This window comes from Watersipora subatra, chromosome 3 (genome assembly GCF_963576615.1).
Source record: "Watersipora subatra chromosome 3, tzWatSuba1.1, whole genome shotgun sequence".
Taxonomy (NCBI): domain Eukaryota; kingdom Metazoa; phylum Bryozoa; class Gymnolaemata; order Cheilostomatida; family Watersiporidae; genus Watersipora; species Watersipora subatra.
The window spans coordinates 35,656,583-35,681,951 of record NC_088710.1 but is presented as its reverse complement, the minus strand read 5'-3'; the positions used below and the strand labels follow the sequence as shown (position 1 = coordinate 35,681,951).

The window sequence follows — 25,369 nt, the reverse complement described above, 5'->3', positions numbered from 1 at the left end:
TCACTGTTAGTGAATGACGTTTGTTGTACATGCTGCATTTTGTTGGTTCTTGTCATGGTGCCATTATTTCCTTAATCCAACAAATTAGCATATTTCTTCCAGACTGTAAATCATTGTTTTTAACTCTGAGACTATTATAAACGAGCGACTCTTATAGAGCGGTCACGTCCACAATAATTTTTACATTAACTTTAGCTTGATAAAAAGGTGTTACAAGTATCGGTCTTTTATCATATATGCGGTTGCCAGTTGGTAAGATAAGAAGATCACTAACCAGCAATAACAAGCGTGCATAAATAGGGAGATTCGCATTGAACTCAAAAGTTTTGAGTCAAAACCCCAATAACAAAACTCAAAAGGGGTTTTAAGTTCAATGAAGATTCGTTATAAGAGGGCGTGTTGTAGAAAAAATGGTCTAAGCATCGCATACGGGAAAACTCGTTGACGAAAAATTAAATGCCCAACAATGGATTTAATCAACGCACCAATGTTTTACACAACTCAAGTTAAATCTCATGACATCAAACCACTGAATAATTTTCAAGTTTTAAAATTGTTTGAACGCTTTCAAACTTGAGTATATACGCATGTGTGTTACACGCATCCCAAAAAGTGATCCATGCTTACGATAAATTCGTACGTGCATGTATAAAAAACTGCCCAGCGTTGCCGCGTCTATGGCATTCGCGCATCGGGAAGAATTCTGGTAGTACGTGCAAAACGTCAGTTGTATTTTTTCTTCTCTTATTATATGGCGCACAGATCTTCTAGCTGATTACGAAGTACTTGACGTGTGAGTTAAGCTATTGAATGCATAGCTGGAAAGAAAGCAGCATTCAAGTTTATTAAGCCTTGGGTCACCAGCACTGTTTGAAATTGTACATAAATAACTCACCGGCATGGAAACCATTTTTATTATATCAATTATGCTAGTATTTTGATGGAAATGCACTGTCGTTATCGTTCAGTCATGTTACACGGCACGATTAGGTAGCATGTGAGCATTCTTTTTGCGTTTCTTTTTTGTAGTGCATCATTTAATAAAGTGATGCGTGGTAAAACTCTAGTAAAGAGCAATGGTCTTGTTTTTTTTGTAAATGTGGGGCGTTCACATAAATTATAAATTTTTGGTAGCGCTGGTTAACTCGATGAACTTTTTTGCATTAACGCAACAGGCCCTGTTGGCTAAATTGCTGGCAACATGGAACTTATACTGCTCAGACTAGGTACTATACTTTAAACTCCAATTATATACTCAAACTATATGACTCATTGTCTAGATGCATATCTAAAACCAGCCTCTTATTGTAGCAGTAGATCCAGGTTTATTTGCCTCTTATTCGACTTAATAAGGGTTTGTCTAACAGAATTAGGGCATGTGCTCTTCATATATTTTATGGTAGTTTGTGGAAAACATGGTAAAATATGACTATTGATTACCACAATAAAGATTGCTCATATATATATAGTTTGGTGTCTGAAATAGTTGCTGCCATACTTGCTCAAATTGTCTCCAGCTCTACACTTTAGCAGACTATCTACACAATGTGAGAGCTACCATAGAAGGTGTTCTCTTAACCTTGCTTGAGAGCGAAGGTAAAGCATTCACTTGTTCAAAGATGTTGCTAGCATCCATTCCTTTACATAGTGGTTGTACATTGCAGTGATCAGTTGGGGAAACTCTATGAGGCAAATTGTCCTTACTTAGACAATCATAAGTGTTTAGAATGATTTCCATGTAAAAGAAAAAGAAGTTAGCCTACACCAGAAGCCTTTGTATCTGTTAGATGCACGTTACGTATATAAGTCATATAATACAGTATTATCTATTTTAGCTACGGTCATAGCTTTTAATGATAGAAAATGTTTTCTTCATTTGCTGTCATGAGATCTGCTTGAAGTAAAAAAAGAGTCCTGTATATTTGAGTTCGATTTGCAGTCTTATTTTGTAACTTCAGTTAAGTTTGACTCTTCAAGCAAGATATTCCACTACCAAACAGTGAACAAACAATACCAAACAGGAAGCAGGTTGAAGATGTTTTATGAAATAGTTATTATGAAGAGACATAGGCCTACCTACAATTTTGGAGCCAACTATTTTGTTACACAATTAGTGATGGATTATATAGTGTGAAAACAAATACCTATGACCAAATACCTATGAAATACATTACAATAATATGCAACGATGTAATTATTACTTTCAAGTGACAGCTTTCAATAATTCAAGTACCACCAAGTACCTTCAATGGTGAATGAGTCTCAAGCAGCAAGTTCAATAATTTTTATTATAGGCTAGATGGTGGAAAGATGAAATTCTTTAATTGCACTGTGGATTTAAACTACTCTTGGAAGGATGTTGCTTTGGCAGTATTTCAACGTTACCCTAATCCATACAGGTATTGAAATATCGAGCTTCTAGTTTACTGATAGCAAGTGATAGGTTTGAAAGTTTCAAGTGATGGAAAGTTTTTGCTAGTCTAAGTGTTTTGCTTATTTGTTGGATTATTTGAACAAGTTTTTTACTATTTCATCATATTTTGTGCAAAAGTACCGTAAAACCTCGAATTTAATGCCACCTTTATTTGAACATCACCTCCATTTGACAGCTGCTATAGGAGAAAAGTTGCAAAATAAAGCACCACCCTTTAATTGAATGCCATCTCCATTTGAACACCAATTTGACATTCTTTGATCTTTACGAACCCATAATAGAAATTGATCCACAGAAATGTCCACGAAATAGTACTAATATCGACTCGGTTACATCAATAACAATCAATTCTTTGGTGGTTGCTGTTTGTTTTGAAGTCCATTTTTCAACTCTAAAGCTGACGGTTTTTTTTAAAACCTTGAAAGCGATTGCTAACATCTTTCCGGTTATGTCAGCTCGGCTTACAATGGACCGACGCTCATAACTCCTCTATTGCGCATAAAGAGCCAGTTTTGGCTGCAAACTGTAGCAAACATATCAGTGAGTGCAATTAGCTTTTATACATTATTGTTAAACATAGTTATAACATGAAAATCTGCCTTAAGATTTAGAATAAAGTAACAAATTGAAAGCTTCAACAAATTAAAAAGCAGGGCACAGGCTATAGTATCATCACAGGTTAATTGCAAGCAATAGACATTAACTGGTAGAAATATTTCTCAGCTTCCCAATGCAAATCTCTATTGAGAGATCTACAACAAGTTGGAGATAAGTTAGCAGATTTTTTTGCATCTAAAAGGATTAATGTCGCTCTGCCTGAATGAAAGTGCAAAATATAGACCTGTGACATTCGTTTCGCCCGTGAAAGAGTTAAATTTATCTTCCCAAAATTTTGACGAGTTATATGAAAAATGCAACACCAGCCTCCATTTGAACTTCACCTCTATTTGATCGCCACTATAGGGAAAGGCTGAAAAATAGAGCGCCATGGCATTCAAATAGAGGTTTTACAGTAATCAAATACTATATGTACTTTGAGAAGTGAGCATTGTCACAATTGGTCAGCTGTTGTACACGTGACAATCTCTCCTGGAATGCTAGACTGTGAGGGTACTAGTTTATGTATAATAGATATACTCCTACCGTAAGTCCTCATGCTCAAGCTGCGCGGCTTGTCGTTGGGCACGGCTTGTCGTTGGGCGCGGCTTGTCATTGGGCGCGGCTTGTCGTTGGGCGCGGCTTCTGGTTCAAGTTCATAGACCGCGGCTAAGGCCATTCTTTTAAAACTTACGTGGGGCTGAGGGCGGCTTCTTGATGAATGCGGTCTCTGCTCAGCTCCCGCGCTATAACCATAAAATCTCATTCATGATACACTTTTATGTGCGGTGTTTTGGCGACCTATTCGTTTATTTTCAAGGTCATGTTTTGGGAATACTTTAGGCTAAAGAATTTATCGCTGTAAGTCGAGACAAATTCGTGACACACCAGTGAGAGACAAGTGGTTGGGAGTGTGTTAATACCTGCTGACATTGAAGCAGAAACTGTGGACCAAACTGAGTGCAAAACTCACCATATCAAACAAACCGGATAAGCTAACCTCACAATCCTATTCAAATTATCAGTGAAGATTTTATTTAGTTTGAATTCATGACATTAAATTTCTTGGGTGTTTTTTTGTATTTTTTAAAAATAAATTTAAATTCCAAACGAAACTTTTATCTATGAAGGTGATGAGGTATGTTTAACTCACCACAGTCATAATTATTAACACCTTTTCATTCTTGACCGGCATCTTTCCATAAACATGAAGCCCTCTAACAGCGCAATAAAAGTCTAGCTGAGACATGGCAAGTAAGTTCTTGATGCAAGGGTTCAGGAATTTTAATTCGAATTTGGAAGTAAAAGAAAATTCTTTTCACATGTACTGATCTAGCCTGTTTTCTTATTCAAGAGGACGGAGGTATAGCGAAACCCGTCTCAACACTTTCGCTCCCGAAGGGGTCAAGGACGACAAAACCTCATTCGTTAGCCGCAGTCTGTGGGCATATGCGGCTTGTTGGTAAGGGCGGCTAGATACCACAGACGGCTTGTCGGAGGGTTATTTTTTCCTTCGTGAGTCATCTGTGAACACAAGCCGCACAGCTTGAGCATGAGGACTTATGGTATACGTTGATGTTATCTTAATTGCTGCAAGAGAGAAAACAATATTTTTAAGGCTAAATATGGGACTTTCGTTATTTAAATTGAATTTGAAAACTTGCACCGACTTGACACTTTGTTATTCGGAATTTCTTATATAATACGAAGCAGAAACTTGACAGAATTTTTTACGTGAAGGGCAATTTATGTTATAGGTTTACGTTGTAGGAGAGTCTACTGTAATGATTAGAGAAATGTCTTATGGTAGAGTTTGCGTTTTGTAAACGAGTTTAGGAATGCCGATTTTTATTGTAGAACCTGTCATGGATATTGTTAAAGAAAATGCTGAGTTAAACATGTATGACAATATGTGGATTGTTGTAATGAATGCTTTTTGTTTAGTGTTTTAAATATTAACAGTGCTGGAGGGTTAAGCAAAAAGAAGTGCCACAATAATGACTTCCTGTCTGCAACTAACCCAATCTTTACTATATTAAGAGCCATGGTGGTAGGTTGAGAAAAAATATTCTATCGCATGGGGTTTGAACTTGCGGCTTTCAGCATGGTAGAATGACACTAACAACTGCACCAGTTGTTCTCTGTTCTTTTTGGCAAACGTGATGATCACTAATGGCTCAGTAGGCTGCCAGGGCACTAGTTACTAACAATAGTAGGGAGTCTCTGAATATATTATAATTACTCACATTCTGATTCACCAACGTTTTCCAGCAAACACGTGTTAACGGAGGATGTCCTAGATAGACATGTCGATGATGAAGGCAACCTGCACACAACAAAGCTGCTAACCAAAACAAATTCTATGCCTAAATGGGGTGAAAGATTCTACAAAGGACCAAAATTTGTTGCCATTGTTGAAGAATCAGTGGTGGACCCAAAAGCCCAGACTTTTACAACGTATACTAGAAACATATCTATGTCACGGTTTATGGTAAGAATGGTTGTAAATTATTTTATTGGCTTGTCACCCAAATTACTTGACAGCTAATTAAAACTTTTATATCAAAAATTTGTGCTTAATATCACACTCATCAAAGCCATTATTATTTTCAAGCCTTATTTCATCTAGCGTTAACCTTTTGCTGTGATAGTTTCAGTTGTCAATTTGTAAATTTTCCTACGCAATTAAATCGAAATTTATTACAAACATGGTCTCGGTTCAGTTTATGAATTGTCATACCAAGCTATTGCCTTTTCAATTTATTATATTTTTCGATTATTTCCTTAATGTAGTCAATAAATATGCCGTATATGGTGCTTTATCTCTGGCTGCCACTGTATGTTTATCGGTTATATCAATGTTTTAGAGTTGTACTGAGAAGGTAGTATATTCAGCGAGTAGCTCTACGCATTCCTCGGTAGACAAGAATACATGGCTTGATTCACAAATGGGCTTTGGTCTCAGCGTTCCCATTCTCGAATTTGCCATACAGCGATACAAGAGCAACCAACACAAAGCCATCCTTGGCCTCGAGTACATCATTACGCAGCAGCAGCCATTGACACTAAGAGACAGAGTAAAGCAAAAAAAAGAGCACTTAACGGAGACTGCTATTCATTCAAAGGAATATATCTCCCAGAAGGCCAAAAAGGCATCAGAAATAGCAAGATCAAAAGCTGAACACGCAACATCAAAAGCTAAAGTTGAATTACCGAAAGTCAGTGCATGTGAGATGAACTTGTCAGTTCTATATTAAAATATCTCTTAGGATGAAACCATATGTTGGTGTGTTGTGTTTTCGTAGTCTAGTCGTTCTATTTGGGAATTAATATATAGAGTTCAAATTGAGAGAATCACTGATTCTATTAAACATCAACTGTTAATGTTATAGGACCCATTTTGTTATTTTTGAGACTAAATATCTCATACAGTAAATTTTATTACCAAGTCTATTGATTACAATAATACCATATAGAAATCAACTAGTGTAAAAAACGTCGAGCAATAAATAATAGGTAAATGTGGGACTCTTTTGATAAATGAACGAAATATAAGCACAACAGTTCATTGAATTACAATAGAATAACTATTAAACAACCAATAACATCTCTTATTAGCCTGATCTTCCAGAAGGATCGGTAAAATAGCTTGACAAGTGTGGAGTTTTGAAAACAACAGACAATAGTGATGCTATCATCATGATACAAATAAGTCAAATAAATTAAGGATACAATAGAGGACTATAATAAATATTTGGTCTGTCTTTGCAATTATACATACAGACTAGATGCTATTGTAAATAGTTCATGGATCTTCCATATTGGTTTGAAAATTGTTATGAGATTGATTGCCGAGACAGGGTCTTGTAAAACTATGAGAGACATGACTAAATAAAGGGTTCATACAGATACGCTACATAAATATGATCAGTGATTCCATCATTCATGTCTTGTAAAAAGTAGAAATATATAAGTGATTGTTAAGCGGAAGCGAAACAAAAGTTTTGCCGAGGGTCAAGTTAGTGACTAGAACATATGATTGCTCTGTGATAGGACAATTAACAATAGATCGCCTGCAATAAAAATGGCAACATGCGTTTGCAAGAGTATAACATTTCCTGGGCATGTTATTAGAGTATAATACCATCTTCAGAGTGCACCACTAGTCTAAAAACTAGTTCTTCAGGCTAAAGGCACGTGCATCGGTGGTACTTCTTGTTCTAGAGCATCAAAAGCTGCACTAATGCTTGGTTCATCGTAGGCTTCGGTGTTATTCAGATCAAGGCTGAGACCTAGAAAAACTGTCAAATTAATTACTTACATTAAAAGTTGACATTACTAGGTAGTGTCTCCACCCTGAGGCTAGCCGTGGCCTACCTCAAATATATTCCCTAAATTGAAAGATTAATATGATAGTCTTGACTCCAATATTATAGTATGAAAGTGTCGGGACATCTTCAACATTTAGTCCGTGTTTTATACATAGCCTAGAGAAATAAGAAGTTGTAAAGGACTCATGATCCAAAACTTTTGCATCAGCTTCATTATGCACTTGAACCATTTGATATTTTAGTTTTTCCTCTAGACCATTACAGTACATACTAGAAAAACGTAAATAATCTGTTCTGAGAATGTTTACATTGTAAGGATTTGAATTTAGATAAATAGTAAAATACATGTAAATTGCCTTATCGGTTCTAAGAACCGCCCCCCTACTTTGACCTTTCGAAAAGGAGAAAAACTAAACCTATCATTTTATTTTAATTAATGACTGTACAGTATTAAAACCTTTTGTTTTTTGTATTACTTTCACTTGGTTTAAATCATGATTACGGTAATTGTACATAGAGCTAATATGACAATAATAAAGTTAGGGAAGAGCACAACTTCGACGTTAATTTAAATAGATTTTTTCAACTTTTGTATATATCTAAAATGAAGTAAAACAAAAACATATCTTCACTATAATAAGGGCGTATCTGCCCATCCTAAGCCAGGGTTAGAGGTTAGAATGAACCGTAGCTTTCAATGAGACTCCAACTCTTTTCATTCAGCTTGGTAAACTGACACTCTAACACCAATAGACCACCTCCGGGTATTTCTGAATAAATGTGCAGCTACATCCTAGCTGAGTTAATCGACACTCCTGATGATCTCTCACGACAGACTAGGGTCAGGCCTGTATTCACTGGTTGCAAGTTGGGGCGGCTAATGTTAGGCAACTAGTTATGAACATCTGGTGGTGTGGAGGGGGCGGTGTGAGCCCCAACAGGTTTCTCTTACGTAGGGCCTCAGCTGGGCCTCTCATGTGAAGTTATAAAAAATTTTATCAGAAAGTATCAACATTTTTCTATTTTTTGAGATTTGTTTTGTTTTAGGTGGTGTGACTGATGAGACGTTTTTAAATTAAAATAGGCAAAACTTGACCGCAGTTAAAACGCTCAGAAAAAAGACATCTTTTTCTTTTGAGCGTTTTAACAAAGATCAATTTTGCCGATTTTATTTTAAGTTCATACGGAGGTTTCCACGCTTTCGATGAGACATGGCCAAGCGGATGTTTGGTAAAACTTGATATTTTGCAAACCGTTATAAAAGTTGTTAACAAAAATATTTTGCCACTGATGATGATAAAAATGACGCCTAAGAACTACTAAAAGTTGATGTTTGTCTCTATGGCTTGGAATAAAGTGATATTCTACAGCGATGAAAACCGTCTCCATAGCCATTGGGCAAATAACTTTTCGAATAAATGATGTTGAGATCGAGTTATCTAAAGCAATTTATCATTGCGTTGGAACTGACCAAACAAATCTGTTCGAGTTAACCTCGTGTTTGAGATGAAATGTTACATTTTATCCGAGGGCGAGTTATCCGAGTTTGACTGTACTTAGCTGCGGAAAGTTCCTAAAAAGTTGGGGCGGCTCAGCCGGCCAGCCGCCCCAGGGAATACGGGCCTGACTATGGTTCTAGTAAATATAATAGAGACAGCCCTACAAGTCTTTTTCCCTCGCAAGTGTAGCAAGAAATAAGACGATGGTTTTAAGGCTAACTATAAGAATTTCGTCATTCAAATCGAATTTGAGAACTTGCACTGACTTGACGTTATATGAAATTTTTTACGTAATTTGAAGCTAAAACTTTATATAAATCCATTATGTTAACTGGAATTTACGTAAAAGGAGGTTTTAGTTATATGAGCGTCTACTACACTACGATTTTTGGTATAAAGTTAAATATATGTAACCAGGCCTGAGCTAGTTGCGAAGTCAACAACAATTCACTCTCATGGGTAAGGGTGCAGAGATTATGAGCATATGAGCTCTTGATATTAATAGCAAATTGAGTCAGGCACCTACCGGCAGACCGAACACCATTACCGCCATTCATGACAGGATGCCCCGAAGGGTGGAGATGATTTGAGGTTAAAAAATCGGAGCTATTGCTGTTCTCCAAGCGGGTTATGCGTCTCTCGTCTTTATCGCCTAAATCTCCACCCATCATTATGGGCTCGCCGACGATCATGACATCTTGGTGAACAGGAAGCGTTGGCTAAAAGGAAAAATATTGAATAGTGAAAATTTGCAAATTTATTTGAAATGGAATTAAACTAAGATTATGATAGACTGATAAAAATGCAGGAAAGTTGAGGGTAAAGGGAGAATTGCTGGAGAGAATCAGACAACTTGCTATCCCATTTTAGCACTCACTGAGAGTTGTCCATGCTGTGTCTACACCAGTGACACAGCACATACATAACTGATTAGTCATGTATGATGTGCATGAAAAGTTTTACACGCAACGAGATAAGTCAGGCTTTATGCCATGACAAGTATTTGAATCGGACATACAAACCAAAAGTCATACTGGTTTCTATATACTATGACTTTTAAGGAATGTCGATTTTAACGAAGCGATTATTAGCTGCATGTATAATCAAATGACCAACTTATACAAGCAGGTGAAAAGCGAGTGGCCTGTCATTGATTTAAACTCCTTTATTCATCAGTTGCCAAAGAGTTGCGTCTGTATTGTGCTCCCCTGGAAATTTGTTAGGCCAACATTGTAGAATTTTGAATCCTGAAGTAAGTTGTAATAGAAAAAACTATTTATTACTTTGAAGTGAATGTAAAAGAAGCCCGATTGCATGCACTTAATAGGTTTATACGAAATATTGCAGAGCAGCTAATATTCACAGTCAATGTTTTGAGAAGCTACATGTAAACAGAATTGGGTTTCAACACGAATGAACTATTCCTGTTTGAAACCAGTGTAAAAAGTGTTCTTTAACGCTAGATTTGTGGAAACGAGCTAACATAAAGTAACACGAGAAAACCATGAGTAGGATCCGCTGCTCACTATAGCTAAGCTGACCGAGTACGATAAGCTTCATTCATGACGATGAAACCTGGCTTGGTGTAAGCATACATTTAACAATATGAAAAGTGTGTACACACTACACAGCTTATCTGTTGGACTATGCCCACTGCTCATCAAAAGGGGTGGCAGCACTAATAGAACAGGGGTAGTAGAATATGATTGGAGTTCGAAAAAAGCAAGGTGAGAGAGTCTTTCCTACCAAACTTCTCAGGTCAATATGTGCTAGTGCTGTGCTAGTACAGCCAAAAAACTGCCGGTAGTTGGAAATAAAGATAAGTAGACATTTAAACTTTGTTATTTATACTTTAAAAAAAATTAAAATGTACACTTATACTCGGTCTCGACTCATAAAACAAGGTTTCATCCAGTCATTCGATGATATATGTATATGAAGAATTGTGTCATATTGTTTAGAGCAGCTGACTGATGAATTAACAGCATTCACTTGTTTAATTCATTAGCGAATTAACTGAACATTAAAAGAATAATAACTGTTATTATTTTAATGTTCTTTTAACAACTAAGTGGACATACATGTACAACAACAGGCGAACACTTAGATTTATATATATAAATCATGCAAGAACTAATAGTCAAATTCCTCACTTATCTGTTATATATATATATATCTGTTATACTAGTCGAATGCCTGGCGTTGCTAGGCATTCAGCAAATGCTTTGGCGGTATGAAATAATTACCCAATGAATTTGAGTAACTTACCTGGTAAGCTAGTAAAATCTTTACTATAGTAAGAGCCGCGTGAGAAGCCAGCTTAATAAACGTTAAGTTACATGTAATGATTAAGTGCGCTAGTTAATAATCACAAGCATTTTAGTGAGTATTTTAATTGATGTAATGACTATGACCACGATTAATTCATAGTCATTAATCGTGAACTAAATCTCTGGTTTAAATATATGTATCAGTTATATACAATATATATAGTATACATGCCGTAAAACTAATTTGAATGCCATTTCAAATAAGAGACCACTACAGAAGGGTTGAAAAATACCACCGCTACCCTTTAATTGAACGCCACCTTTCAATTGAACGCCACCTCTATAATAAAAAGTGATCAGTAAAACAGTGTCCATAAAATGGTACTAATAATTACTAAAGCCTGGTTCCCATATACGTCGCAAAGCACCGGTGACAACACTGCAGGCTATTAGCAGTGAAATGGGAACCTACGCGCTGGGTACCGTCGGTAGTTGCTAGCGGCAACGCAAGAGTTTACCGCTGTTCAAATTTTACAAAGAGCCGCAGGCAAAACCTTCCCGAAATGCACTGTTCAGGTGGAGGTCAGCATTAAAAAAACAGCATGGCGAGCAAAAAATTTTATGTCGTTGTTAGCGATGAAGCTTTGTGTGAACATAAGTCGCCGAGCCTAACGTCGCAGGCGTTTTGCTGTGCAATATTACTACCGGAGTCTCCCAATCGATATGGGAACCAGGCTTTATGAATTGGTTACATCAATAACAATTAATTCCTTCGATGTTGATATAATAGTTGCCACGGTTTGAGTGACGGTGTACCTGGGAAGATTGATCGTCAAAGTCATCAGAACTACACCCTGATTAAAAGTCACCAAGGTCTAAAACATATCCATTGTCATCAGAATCATCTGATGACAATGGATTACAATCTGAATTGAAGACTTTAAAGCGTTTTGAGGAACGATGAGAATACTCTTGAGGAACACCATACAACATTATAACATGCATTTTTATGGCGTATTGAAGTCCGTTTGCTAATTCCAAAGCTTTACGATTTTTTTAAACTTAAAAAGTGACACTATTGAAATAATTAATAACTGTATCAGGCTAATATTTTTTCCGTCAAAGTAGTTCCATGTTTAACTTGGTCTGATAATTTGAGGTGTAGTGGGTTACGGTGTTCTTGCCTTAGTGTTGTTTCGATTTACGAAGTGGAATACAAAGTTTTTTCGGTTATGGCATTTTTCCCACCATACAGCATCAACCATATTCTCTTGAAAATTTAAATTTGAACAGCATCGCTCGGTCTTTCTTGTCTAACTATTTAAAAAAGTTTTAGTAAGGTCAGCTAAAAGTTATAGTAGAAGCGAAGCACAAAGCCGGAAACGGACAGGTAATAAAAAATTATAACGATGACAAAATTAAAGTTTAGTTTAGTAAAATATTCAAGCTTAACTCTAAATGTGTGCGTTTAATAAGCTAAATTTATTTAGGCTGAATTCCAAGTTTATGATATGTTACATGGTGTCACAAAAATCTAGCATACCGAATGCATTGCAAGTCTTTCTCACACCGCTGTTAGTCACTGCGTCTGTCTAGAAGATCATAACCACTAAATAGGTAATTATAGTTACTAAACTTACTATGCTACTTTATCACTAACTTTTAGTATGTACAGCATGCATCTAAAAATTAGATGTTTTCTCACCAGGGTTTGCATTAGATAATTACCATAGATTCTTATGTCTTTCCATACGAAATTTTCACCTTACGATTATAACACCAGAACGAATTAATGTCATATGACGGGGGTCCACTGTATATGAAAAACAATTTAGCAGAAATGCTAAAGCCGACCGCATTAATGTCGCTGCACGCGAAGAAGAGTGCAAAATAAAGGCGACGTTAGCATCACTTCGTCCGTTTTACGTGAAATTTATTTTCCCATAATTCAGACAAGCTATTCGAAAAATACAGCGCCACTCTCTATTTAAGCATCAGCTCTCATCAAATGCCAATATACGAGAAGGGTTGAAAAATACAGCGCCATGGCATTCAAATAAATGTTTTATGGTGTGAATATATATATATATATATATAGATACAGTATGTTCCAGAGTTGCATCGTAAGATGAAAATATCGTATCGAGGGGTATAGAAACCCATAGTAATAATTATCTAATGCAAACACCCCCTGGTAAATAGCATCAAAATTTTATATACATACTGTACATAATAGAAACTTGTACCAAAATAATACGTTAACCTTAGTAACTATAATTACCTACAGTAGCTTTAGTGTATTAAGTGGTTATGATCTGCAAGAAAATGTAACATTACAATGTATGTACAACATGCAGTACGTACTGTAGGTAGTTCTTACCTTCGAAACAGACGTATGACATAGACGTTGAATTTAATTTAAATGAATTTAGCCTGCTGAACACATACTTAAAGCTAAGTTTTAGCATGCATTTCAATTAAATTAAACTTAATTTTGACATCGGTTAAAATTTCATCATCTATCTGTTTCGGTTTCACTTTTACTATAACTTACAAACAAATAACGCTGAACTGAGAGAGCATTGTATCTCTTTCAGGCGTTGTGAGAGGTATTTCGGCGGATAGCGCATCAGCATCTTCGTTATTTCGACGTATTCAGCACACCGGCTGACAAATTTTAATTTTGAGAAAAATTTTTCTTGATATCGTATGCCAAAAAAAAATGTATGGCGAGAACGAAAATACTTTGTGTTCCACATTGTAAGCCGAAAAAATCATATAACAGGGACATCGTAACCTGGGGTGGACTGTATATACATATACATATATATTGTCAGCTCAAAAGTATCAAAACAACTATGATGCATGTTGGGATAAACTGGGTAATTGGGCAAGTTGGGCCATGGAGCAAGTTGGGCCAGGCCACATATGCGGCATTGCTGATTGTGTTTGTTTTCTTTAGCTAAGTCACTGAGAACATCTTAGGTGAAGGAAATTTTCTACCATTACTTAGCAAGAAACATTTAGCAGGTGAAAGTTTTATTTGACATTTACTACTATTTCATATCAAACGTAAATGTTACCTGCTATATTGTAGTATATGAGTTTTGTAGAAAAACAGCAGTATGTTTATGTAATTCAGAATGATAAATGGCTAAAATATCACCTTGATTTAGGACATAAAGACTTGCAGCTGCTAAAACCAATATTGAGAATAAGTTCATTTTGTGAAAAAAATACAGTTGTGGTAAGTAGGGTCAACCTTGATGGGGCAAGATGAGTCATTGGCCCAACTTACTCCATAAGCTTTTATTGATCTTGTACTTTTGCTAACATCTCTAAAAGGTAAGAAAATATAAGGTTTTATCAAATACAGTCGATATTGTCTTCACACTCAGTAGCTGAAGTCTTTGCAGCCACTACCAAAGGCACCAATAGAGAAAATCTACTGTATCAATAAGAAAGCTAGCACTGCAGTACTACCTGATACTCCGGAAATGTAACAACTGAAAAAATCCCTAAGAAAATGAAAAATCTGAATACAATCTTATCTTCAAAATCAGATGAAGAAACCTTGACAGACAGCTTGATTAGTTCAGACAGTGATTCACCAGTGTCAGAGACTGATAATGAAGAAGGGAAGAAATCTGTTCAGATAGGAAAGTTCATTTTAGTAAAGTTTGCTAGGAAGCGCAAGGATTTTGTTTATGTTGGAAAGGTAACAGGATGTGAGGGATTGGATTGGCTGGTAGACTTTTACAAAAGGACCCCTCAAGGAACATACGGCTAACCTAAACCGGAAGGCGTGTCACCAGTAGATCCGACCCAGATTAGTCAAATACCAGGTGCGCCGCTATTTACCGTTACAACTACCAGAACGCTAGGAAGTGTAAACTTTGGTGACAGTATGCAGGTAAATATGACAGTATGCAGGTAGATATGACAGTATGCAGGTACATGTAGATATGACATTATGCAGGTAGATATGAAGGACATTCGTGTAGAATTACACTAATAATGCTTTTTACACTTAATAAAGATATGCTATAATATTTCCTTAATAAAATTACTTATGCATAATATTGTATAAACATGTACGCATAATAATTATAAGTGTGAAATATATTTAAGTGTAAATCCAAAATATACTGCAGTTGCAGTTGTAAAGCTTTGTATCATAAAACTGCTCTACTGAATACTTTCTACTTAGACCCAACTTGCCACATCGACTGACTCAACTCGCCCCACAGGTGTGGTAAGTTTGGCCACACAACAAGTTTTCAAACGAGTATTTTGTCAGTTTGAACAAAGATTAACTATTGTGCATTTTCAGTAGAGCACACACACTAACCTATTTATAGGAAAGGTTTTACAATCCTAGAGCTTCCACTGCTGTCATATTTTGCATGAATGTGAATGAAATGAAATGTGAATCTTGCCTTCCCCTCTTATGAAGCAACCGCTGCAAGCAGGACCACACAAACGAAGCAACCAATCACAAAATTGGGTTCTGAGCTAAACTAACCTGTGCCAAAGCTGGGGTGGTTATAGGAGAAGAGATGTTGTTTATGGGAGCAGTCTTAGAAGGTTTACGAGGTGGTGTGATTGATGTATCTTTGGTAGTTGCAGTCTTTCTCAACCTCTTTGGTTTTTTAGCTGGCTTTGGGCTCTCTAATAAATAAACAGAAGCTGTTCAAGAGACGCCTGCAGAGAAGCATTAAATAACCACTTTGTAACGGTTAACATGTTCTAATGTGTAGGTTCATGAATTTTCGTTATCAGCATCGTGCTCTAGATAACACAACAGCTTGTAAGAGTAGAGAAGTGCAAATCACAGCATGTACTACGACTTTCTACTGCAATTACAACCAACAACTGTGCAGAGCTGCTAGGATAAGGCATAGATAAAATGCTGTATGTCACTTGAAAATACCAAAGTAAAAGTACTTAGTGGTGAGATACGCACTCGTGAGACAAAATCGCTCGGAACTAGTGGCACTGTCGGTGTTTGTGGAAAGAACAGGAGACTGGGTAAACTCAGCCATTGCTGGATTCATAACCTGAGTAGGCATGCTGTGGGCCATCATGCAGGTGGGGGCCACCTGATCCGTCTCACTGGCGGGCCAATTAGATAAGCGGTCATTAGGGAGCAGCTGGTAAGGGGTATTGCCATCTACATCTGTTCTTACCGAGTCAGATATAGCTGACACCTGCAAGAGGTACTTGGTGTTGCCTATGACATATCCATATGATTACTACAAGTGTTAGCTAATAAGACACTCGCAGGATGATGGCAACCAACTGACAGCAAAACAACTTTTCATCTGCGTTAAAATATGCTATACCATCTCAATGCTATGTCATCTCAATACTACATGTATGTTATCTCAATACTACATGTATGTCATCTCAATACTACATGTATGTTATCTCAATACTACATGTATGCTATCTCAATACTACATGTATGTTATCTCAATACTACATGTATGTTATCTCAATACTACATGTATGTTATCTCAATACTACATGTATGCTATCTCAATACTACATGTATGTTATCTCAATACTACATGTATGTTATCTCAATACTACATGTATGTTATCTCAATACTACATGTATGCTATCTCAATACTACATGTATGTTATCTCAATACTACACATATGTCATCTCAATACTACATGTATGTTATCTCAATACTACATGTATGTTATCTCAATACTACATGTATGTTATCTCAATACTACATGTATGCTATCTCAATACTACATGTATGTTATCTCAATACTACATGTATGTTATCTCAATACTACATGTATGCTATCTCAATACTACATGTATGTTATCTCAATACTACATGTATGTTATCTCAATACTACATGTATGTTATCTCAATACTACATGTATGCTATCTCAATACTACATGTATGCTATCTCAATACTACATGTATGTTATCTCAATACTACACGTATGTCATCTCAATACTACACGTATGTTATCTCAATACTACACGTATGTTATCTCAATACTACATGTATGTTATCTCAATACTACATGTATGTTATCTCAATACTACATGTATGTTATCTCAATACTACATGTATGTTATCTCAATACTACATGTGTCTGGACATTCGTTGCTACTGACATCTTACTATCTGACTATTTTAACAGTGAGATTTATGACCCCACAAGTTTTAACAGATCTCGTTGCCCAATCAAAATTATTCTCTAAACTATAGCATGTAATGTTATAGTTATAATCCAATACACTTGACTGAAGTTGGAATATAGTGAGTCATGCCATAAAACATCCAAGGCTATAGCATGTCTTCCCTTAGAGGTTACAACCGCTAGTCGGATGCGTATAAAACATGGCAAAAGCTCCCGAATATACAGCTAGACCCACGCTATATATAGAACTGTTAATGTACAAGATACAAGTTGCATCATAAATTTTAAAGGTGTTATTAAACAGACCAACTGAAAATCATACAACTTTCGTATTTTTTTCAGTATATTGGTTTATTTTTTGTGACACGAGAAAATCTGAGCAAACCTCTTACGTAAAAATGTGTTAGTCAACAAGTACTTTGTTAGAATAATTTGGAGAAAGATGAGAATATAAAGCCACATTTGCATGACTAGTCAGTATATACTGTATCTATCAACACTGCTGAGTTATTTGTACAGATATCCTTGCTAGCACACATTGTGTGGACTTGAGACTCATGAGAAGATGGGTACTTTATAGTGACAACAAGTCTTCACTCTAATAAAACCCACCTCGATCCCCTCGCTTAGAGTGTTAGAAAAAAAGATTGCACTGCTTGAAAACCGAACCTAGATATTCAGATTCCCAGCCAAGTGAGCTATCATCTGCACCACCCAACCACCTTCTCATATTTAAGAATAATTGAGAGGATATTCATTACACATGACGATCTCTCACAGCGCACGGGTCTACCGGTGCACTAGTAAGCATAATGCCAATGCTGCCATAAGCCATCGCTTTAAAGCATCGCCCCATTTATAAACTTTCCTTCATGGGAACTCATCTAGACATTTTTCATACCACTGAACTGGGTCATTGGCTGGTAAGATATGCAGGCCTGCATTATGAAGACAAGTTAGGACAACTCCGACTAAGACTTACATTGAGAAAATTAAGAGTGCAGCTATTGATGCCGAGTAGAGTGAAGTTACTCAACAGTGACTCTACCGAACCACTTTCCTACAAACAAGGAAACATTATGCGATGTTTGAACACAGGGCAACAAAGGTGTAACACTGGGTAAATGATTATCAAGATATTCTCTATGATATGTTTACACACCAACAGTAATGTTTAAGTAATTTGATGTCAACTCCACTCCCCAAAAACTTTCCTCTAAATATATAAACATTTATTGTTTGGAACAAGGTTCAGAAGTAACACGACACCAACTATTGCCTCAGAAAGCACTGCGATGCGCTTTAATGCTTCATCATAAAGTTCCCTTTAATCCATGATTAGGTGAAAATCTGGTAATAGTCTTGCTAAATAGAGCCATTTATGTGTCATAACATATAAGGTCATTTGAAGCATCAGTTCTCATGCAACTGATTAAAATGTACATTTATACTCTGCCATGACTCATAAAACAATTTAGGTTTCCACGAGTCATTTGACGACACGACGTATATAAAGAATTTCGCCTTATTGTTTCAAGTGGCTGACCAATGAATTAACAGCATACGATCCTTATACATGTATATAAGTAATGTACATGTACATTATATAACATATATACATATATACATGTATATACTAATAGACCAATTCCTCAGTTATCCTATTGAATGAAGCTAAACTATTGTTGAAGCAGATAAAGGACTGACTCAATTGTATCTCCTTCGATTGTTTCTAAGAATATTTATTTTCAATGAGTTTGTAGAATTCGACATTCCAGCAATGTGTGAGCGGAGTTTGTCGTTCAAGGTCAAATCTCACGTTACTCATCTTTTACTAAACGTTATCAATAGTGTGAATGCACCACTGAAGTGTTCTGCATGTAATGCGAATAAAAATTCTTTATACTAAAAATAGATCCTGATTAACTGAAGCATTTACAAGCTCCGAGACTAGCCTTTTGTAAACAATAATGCATAATTCTTTTCATGCCATAAAGTTACTAATCGAGGCTGTAGTTGTTTTTTGAGTCGTTGTCAAATATGCATTTACATTTTAGCAAGTTACTAGAAAACTGATGCTTCAAATGAAATGAAAGTTAGTGATTCTACATAAAAGACTGCTTAACAATATGATGTTAAAAACACGATGTTAACAACACAGTGTTAACAACACAATATTAACAACACGTTGTTAATAACACGAAATTAACAACATGGTTTTAACCGGTTATTTTGACCTGGCCAAACAGTAACTTTAATGATGATTAGGAGTAAATCTGGCAAGGGCCCAGATTTCCTTCATGTTCAATCAGAAAGTCAGCAGGTAGGTGTGAGGAGACTGGTTCTCAGGAACCAAACAGAGTTTTAAAACCAAATATTTTTAGTGACCTGGCAGAAGGCTTAGGAGGATATGCGTTTGAAGTTTGAATGAAATTGGTCAAAAAATATAGAAACACAGCGTTTATGGGGACTACCAGACGCACACACACAATGACAATGGAGGGTTTGTTAATATAAATGATACAAATAGAGAAATGTCTTTTGAAAATGATTAGTTCTTTGTACATCCAAGTCATTCAAATTACACTTATCCAATGGCCATAATAAGCAACAAGAGTAAACAACTCCCAGCCACATCTACTAAACACGATGATCACAAAATGTCCTTCAACCACTAGTGTGCAGCACACACACCATATGCAACATACCTGAACCCTTATAGAGATCATCTCCCTTGGTACATACTCTTTCTGTCTGAGCAGATACTGAGACCAAGAGAGAATTCTTGCTCGCTCATCAAAAGTACACTGCAGGCTCATTCGGCTGTCCACCAGCACCTGTAGGAGCAGACAGTCCGGCATGAGCGTTGGTGTTCAAACTATCACAAGCCTGCATAGGTTTGGTATGACAGCATTGGCATGGATGGAGCGCGCAAGAATAGTGCATGCCCATAGCAGACTAGTTTAGAATGATGGAATGGACAAGCTTTGAGTAGGCAAGATGGCAGATAGGTTTGAAGTTATGGGTGGACAAGTTTGGAGTGAATAGGGTGGACAAGCTGAAAGTGAACAGAAAAAACAAACAAAAGTGTTGAAGGTAAAACGGCACAACCTACTATTTTATTTACAAAAGACTCTTGTTTGCGGAGAGAATCTAGATGACAGAACATCAACCTTTACTTCTTTACTATATATCATAAAAGACGTGTCCATCCATCTGAAGCCACGCTGAGAGGCTACAAAAAAGACTGTTTTCAACGAGATTCAAACTCGCAACTTTTCACTTGGTAGGCTGACAATCTACCACCTGCGCTAATCAACTGCAACTCTCCACTTGAGAATAACTGTGGAGCTACTTATTACACCCGATGATCTCTCACGGTGCACTACACTGTCAGGGCTGTAATGAAGAGCTGTGATGGTAATGCTACACTACATATAATCAAAGTAAATGAGACGGCTTCAGGTTTCTCTATAGCAGGCAACACGTAACTGTCTTCTTAATAAATCAGTTGGAATAGTCATCAGATTCAAAATATGATGCTGGAATAGTAGCTAGAAGCATAACATCAAAAATTACCATAAAAAATTCAAATGTTCTTTTTCTGTTTTACTAAACTGTGTCTTTTAAAAGCGTGAAAGATGAGTTGGTAAATTCACAATCTCATATTAGCTTTCTCTGCCCATGGGGTGGGGAGTGGTCATTGGCTAAACTGCCTTGCCCATGGGGTGAAGAGTGGTCATTGGCTAAACTGCCTTGCCCATGGGGTGAAGAGTGGTCATTGGCTAAACTGCCTTGCCCATGGGGTGAAGAGTGGTCATTGGCTAAACTGCCTTGCCCATGGGGTGAAGGGTGGTCATTGGCTAAACTGCCTTGCCCATGGGGTGAAGAGTGGTCATTGGCTAAACTGCCTTGCCCATGGGGTGAAGAGTGGTCATTGGCTAAGCTGCCTTGCCCATGGGGTGAAGAGTGGTCATTGGCTAAATTGCCTGTCCAACCCTAAAGTATTTTGCCAGATTCAAATTTATTTCTAAATTCACCAAATTTACAGCAAAGAAATGTGTGGATGAGTCTGTGGTATTTGCCAATATCTCTAAAATTAATTTGCCTAGAAAACGTGGTTTAGAGAGCTTTCACCAGAGTCCATATTATATGTAATTCTAAGATCCCTTTTTTCCAGCTTCCCCTACACGGCATGCAACAATCCCTCTGACACCCTATTTACCCAAGGCACCAACCCATATTTTAGACCTAGACATGCACCATAACAAGTCAAAATGTGCGTACCCTGGCAAATGATGGCTGGAGGTACTGCGTGGTTGTGAGTACATTGTTACACTCAAGTACTGGGCCTGAGTGTGACAAATACTGCTGACAGTTGCTGAAGGTGAAGTGCATTTCCGTTACTCCGCCATCAAATATTGAGCTAAAATATTGTGGAATCATGGCCCTTCCAATGGCTAAAAACAACAAAAAGTACATGTGTTAGGAAGAGCTAGTACCTTGTAAAAGTCCGAGCTGTACAGGCGTATTAACCTGCAGAACGAGGAGATAAAATTATATCAGATGGTGATAGTGAAATGCTGAACTATAGAGGTAGTCGGATGGATGATCTAACAAATGCTATTACGGCCAACAACCCATGAGGTTTGTCTTATACCTTCTTACAACCTTATATTTTGGCATTTTCAAAGGTGCCCATGAAAAGTCCATTGCCATCGCAAAAAATTAGCAACAATAACCGGTGATGTAATATGCAAAAAAACAAATTTTGACTGGAAACCGAATAGAAATTACAAGTGTGAAGACAGAAATAATCAAATGACCCATTCAAGCTTAGACCAGCTTGCAAGATCACTGGTCTCTCAGTTAGGCACGAGTTGCAGAAGTTCTCACTAGTCTGTTGCAAGACGAGTAAAACAACCTTAAAATCTAAGGCCATGTGATACTTGAAAAGCAACTCGGATGTTTTCACATTTTATCCTAGCGGTTTACCGGATAGCTTCACACTGTTGACCTTTCAATGCGGGGTTGTCTATGATTTCCTATCGTTTGCCTGAATTTTTTCAGCATGAATGCCAGCAAGACCATTTGCACTTGACATATGATCCCCGACCCTAGTCTCATGCGTTACAGCTTTTGTTTTAGCCAACTACATTTTTAAACACCAAATAGTACGCACCGGTTGTTTCAGTAATATTCTACGTGCAGAACTGATATAGAAAATGTTGCCCCACTTTAAAACTTCAGTACCGAGTCTCAGGCTGACACTGACCTTTACAGAGACTTACATTCGTCAACAAACACAGCACCTTGAAGGAATGATCGAATATTAATTATTATTATTGCATCTTTATAGTCTAGTATAATCCTCCAATTGTAATTTCGTTGATGATCTGTCGCTCTGTAGAAATGCAATACTTCTTTTCAAGTACAGTACGTCCCCGAATTATGTCCCTGTTATTCGAATTTTTTGCCTTACGATGTGGAACACAGTGTTTTTTGTCCCTGTTGTACGACATTTGTTTTCGCCATACGACATCAACAGAAATTTATCTCGAAATTCAAATTTGGTCGTCGGTGTGCTGAATACATCGAACTAGGTAACTATAGTTACCAAGGTTAACATATTATGTATTTTGTCCCTAATTTTTAATATGTACAGTACATATATAAAATTTTGATGTTTTTTTACCAGGGGGCGTTTGCATTAGACAACTACAATGAGTTTCTATACCACCCCGTACAAAATTTTCGCTTTACGATGCGAACACTAAAATCGGATGGAGAGAGTCCGCCGTACTACCTAATTACACAAATTTTGCAACTTTGTTATACAGATATATATCACAAAAGATAACTAGTTGTAGCAGGCGACAGAGAACAGAACCAAGCTTATCAAGTTTAAACAATCTTTAGTCAGCCCATAAAACCTTTCTCAGCCGACACCCAACAAAACATTAATATTAAAACAGGAATAAAAAATAACTTTTTAAAGCAGATTTTTAAAAAGCCTTACTGAAATGTTTCTCTCCATCTGTAGGTGTACAGAAGGAGATAAGCATTGTGGCAGTGTCATCAAAAAACTCCATGGCAAAGCCATCCCACCACCACTGACTATTGAAGTCTGGACGCTCCTGCAGTCTTCGATTTATTTCATGTATTTTATGTTCCAAGGAGGGGGCGTACACAGGAGCTGGTGGTCTTGCCATTGGAGAAAGAGCATGCATTCTACAACATAACAAGAACTCAACGAGTTGTTTTTGATAAATAATGTATCTGTTTTCATAAAGCATTCGAATGTGAGCTCACCGCGGGCAACAATTGTATTTTTCACTGTGGCATAAACAAGCTTTATTCAAGCTTTATCGAAAAGTCAAAACCTATTCACTTGCGCTATTTATTTACCTATATATATATTATAATTATAATATACATAATCCTATATATAACATATATGAATATATATGCTACATTCTCTTTAATGTATGACAAAAGGGAATGCAATCAATTCTTATATATTTTATTTCCATTGACCTTAATTACCAATAATGATACCTGTGTTGCATAGATGCAACACAGGTATCATTTATATCTGAAAACAATATGGGTGAGACTGAATCTTTCTCCTGATTCTCATTCTACCCTTATGAGTTGTCTACACTTATCATTTGAATCCAATCTAAGGTTTTGGTATTCTCCCGGATGTCTTAATCAATATAAATAAAAGATTTATGAAGGAATATTTCATGCATCTTGTAAGAGATTTTATGTTCATGCATCTCTCAAAGTCTGTGGCTAGAGTAAAATGCGGCCCAAGTTCTATTGTATTTATGCTCCACGATCTAATCTTTCTATAGCAGAAAGCACGAAGGGTGCATTAAAGCATTTTCCCAAAATAATAAGATACCATAGAATGGCTTTTTTATCTGAATTTCTTGTAAATATCTAAATGTATCCCATCAATTTACTTCGATGCACCTCAGGTAATACATGAATGGGTAGCACAAAAGAGAATCAATGCAATGAATGTACAAGACAATATAGACACTTTGCAAGGTAGGCTATAGTCTAAAATACTATTCTGAGTGGTCAGTGGAAATACAACTTTGAGATACTTGAAACAATTTAACTTACGGTGTTTTGTAACTTTTATGAAGATCCACGATTAAAAATTTAACCAACCTAAAGTCAGAAGGTTAAAACCAAATTTAAAAGCTTTGTCATAATTAATTGCATTATACGGCACAATTAAACAACCATCTGACTAAAAGCCCTATTTTAGTATAAATAAAATATTTTATAACAGGATTCTTTTTAAAGTTTTCAGTTTTTTAAAGTTTTTAGGTCTTTATTGGGCATATTGAGAAACAATTGTGTGACCTAAAATTAAGCATTCTTACGGAGGAGGAACTGGAGAGGCGTACATGTTCCCATGGGCCGTCTGTGCCACATCCATGCCAATGATGCGCCAGCCAGTTCAGACAAAGGTCATTTGGCCATCTTGTAAGTTTACCAACTCACTACAATATCAAGCAAAACTTCTTTAGACTGCAACAACACCGAGCTATTTAGTGACGATACGAGATCTTAAAAATATTTGGCAATTTTAGCTTAAAACTGCAACGATTAATTTAGAAAATATGAACTGTTGATAATGAAAAAAAATAATACTCTTTTTGCTTTTTAAAGATTTTCAAAAAGTGTGCAACTGTAATGAATACGATCTTTTCTAAAAATTGTAACGGTACCAGCGCATTGGCTCACATACGAGAGCCAGATTATTCGACAAACCTACTTATTTGTAAAGCAAAAGCAACTATTTGGTGAGATACGTTAACTACACCAAAGGTTAATGAAGAGGAAAATTGCCTAGATTTTGCAAACCTCGAGTAACAGTTACATTGTAGGTGTGTTGTTAATGAAATTAGAAGTCAATTACACAAAGCAATAGGTTTACAACATCTACGAAGAGGAAAATAAGTATGTACTACAACAAAAAATTGATACAAACAATATTCCAATTTTAATTACGATCGTAGCGATGTACCCACACATTGA

The 25,369-nt window shown here is 36.6% G+C and overlaps 2 protein-coding genes across 3 annotated transcripts; one reads left to right on the top strand and one right to left on the bottom strand.

The window, feature by feature from the left end:
- Positions 1-678: 678 nt before the first annotated feature.
- LOC137392244 (PRELI domain-containing protein 1, mitochondrial-like) lies at positions 679-6,472 on the top strand. The gene is made up of 4 exons (XM_068078909.1): positions 679-793; positions 2,295-2,399; positions 5,303-5,522; positions 5,899-6,472. The coding sequence occupies exons 2-4, from the start codon at positions 2,311-2,313 to the stop codon at positions 6,286-6,288; spliced, it is 699 nt and encodes a 232-aa protein (XP_067935010.1). The 5' UTR covers positions 679-793; positions 2,295-2,310; the 3' UTR covers positions 6,289-6,472.
- A 132-nt stretch (positions 6,473-6,604) lies between these two features.
- LOC137392243 (LIM domain-binding protein 2-like) lies at positions 6,605-24,863 on the bottom strand. Of its 2 annotated transcripts, none has more exons than XM_068078907.1 (9): positions 24,712-24,863; positions 23,328-23,539; positions 21,596-21,768; positions 20,017-20,145; positions 18,291-18,368; positions 16,098-16,341; positions 15,657-15,802; positions 9,388-9,580; positions 6,605-7,332 (listed from the first exon to the last, which is right to left on the bottom strand). In XM_068078907.1, the coding sequence occupies exons 1-9, from the start codon at positions 24,765-24,767 to the stop codon at positions 7,214-7,216; spliced, it is 1,350 nt and encodes a 449-aa protein (XP_067935008.1). In that variant the 5' UTR covers positions 24,768-24,863; the 3' UTR covers positions 6,605-7,213. The 2 variants fall into 2 exon arrangements, with proteins under 2 accessions (XP_067935008.1, XP_067935009.1); XM_068078908.1 differs by having other exon boundaries at positions 6,605-7,323.
- Positions 24,864-25,369: the final 506 nt, after the last annotated feature.

Excerpts from the sequence above, each read along its gene's own strand:
- LOC137392244 (XM_068078909.1), top strand. The coding sequence starts at position 2,311 with ATGAAATTCTTTAATTGCACTGTGGATTTAAACTACTCTTGGAAGGAT. Across the intron at positions 2,400-5,302 it reads CGTTACCCTAATCCATACAG|CAAACACGTGTTAACGGAGG; the intron begins GTATTGAAATAT and ends AACGTTTTCCAG. Across the intron at positions 5,523-5,898 it reads TATCTATGTCACGGTTTATG|AGTTGTACTGAGAAGGTAGT; the intron begins GTAAGAATGGTT and ends TCAATGTTTTAG.
- LOC137392243 (XM_068078907.1), bottom strand. The coding sequence starts at position 24,767 with ATGGATGTGGCACAGACGGCCCATGGGAACATGTACGCCTCTCCAGTT. Across the intron at positions 23,540-24,711 it reads GCCTCTCCAGTTCCTCCTCC|AATGCATGCTCTTTCTCCAA; the intron begins GTAAGAATGCTT and ends GTTATGTTGTAG. Across the intron at positions 16,342-18,290 it reads GCACTCTTAATTTTCTCAAT|GTGTCAGCTATATCTGACTC; the intron begins GTAAGTCTTAGT and ends TACCTCTTGCAG.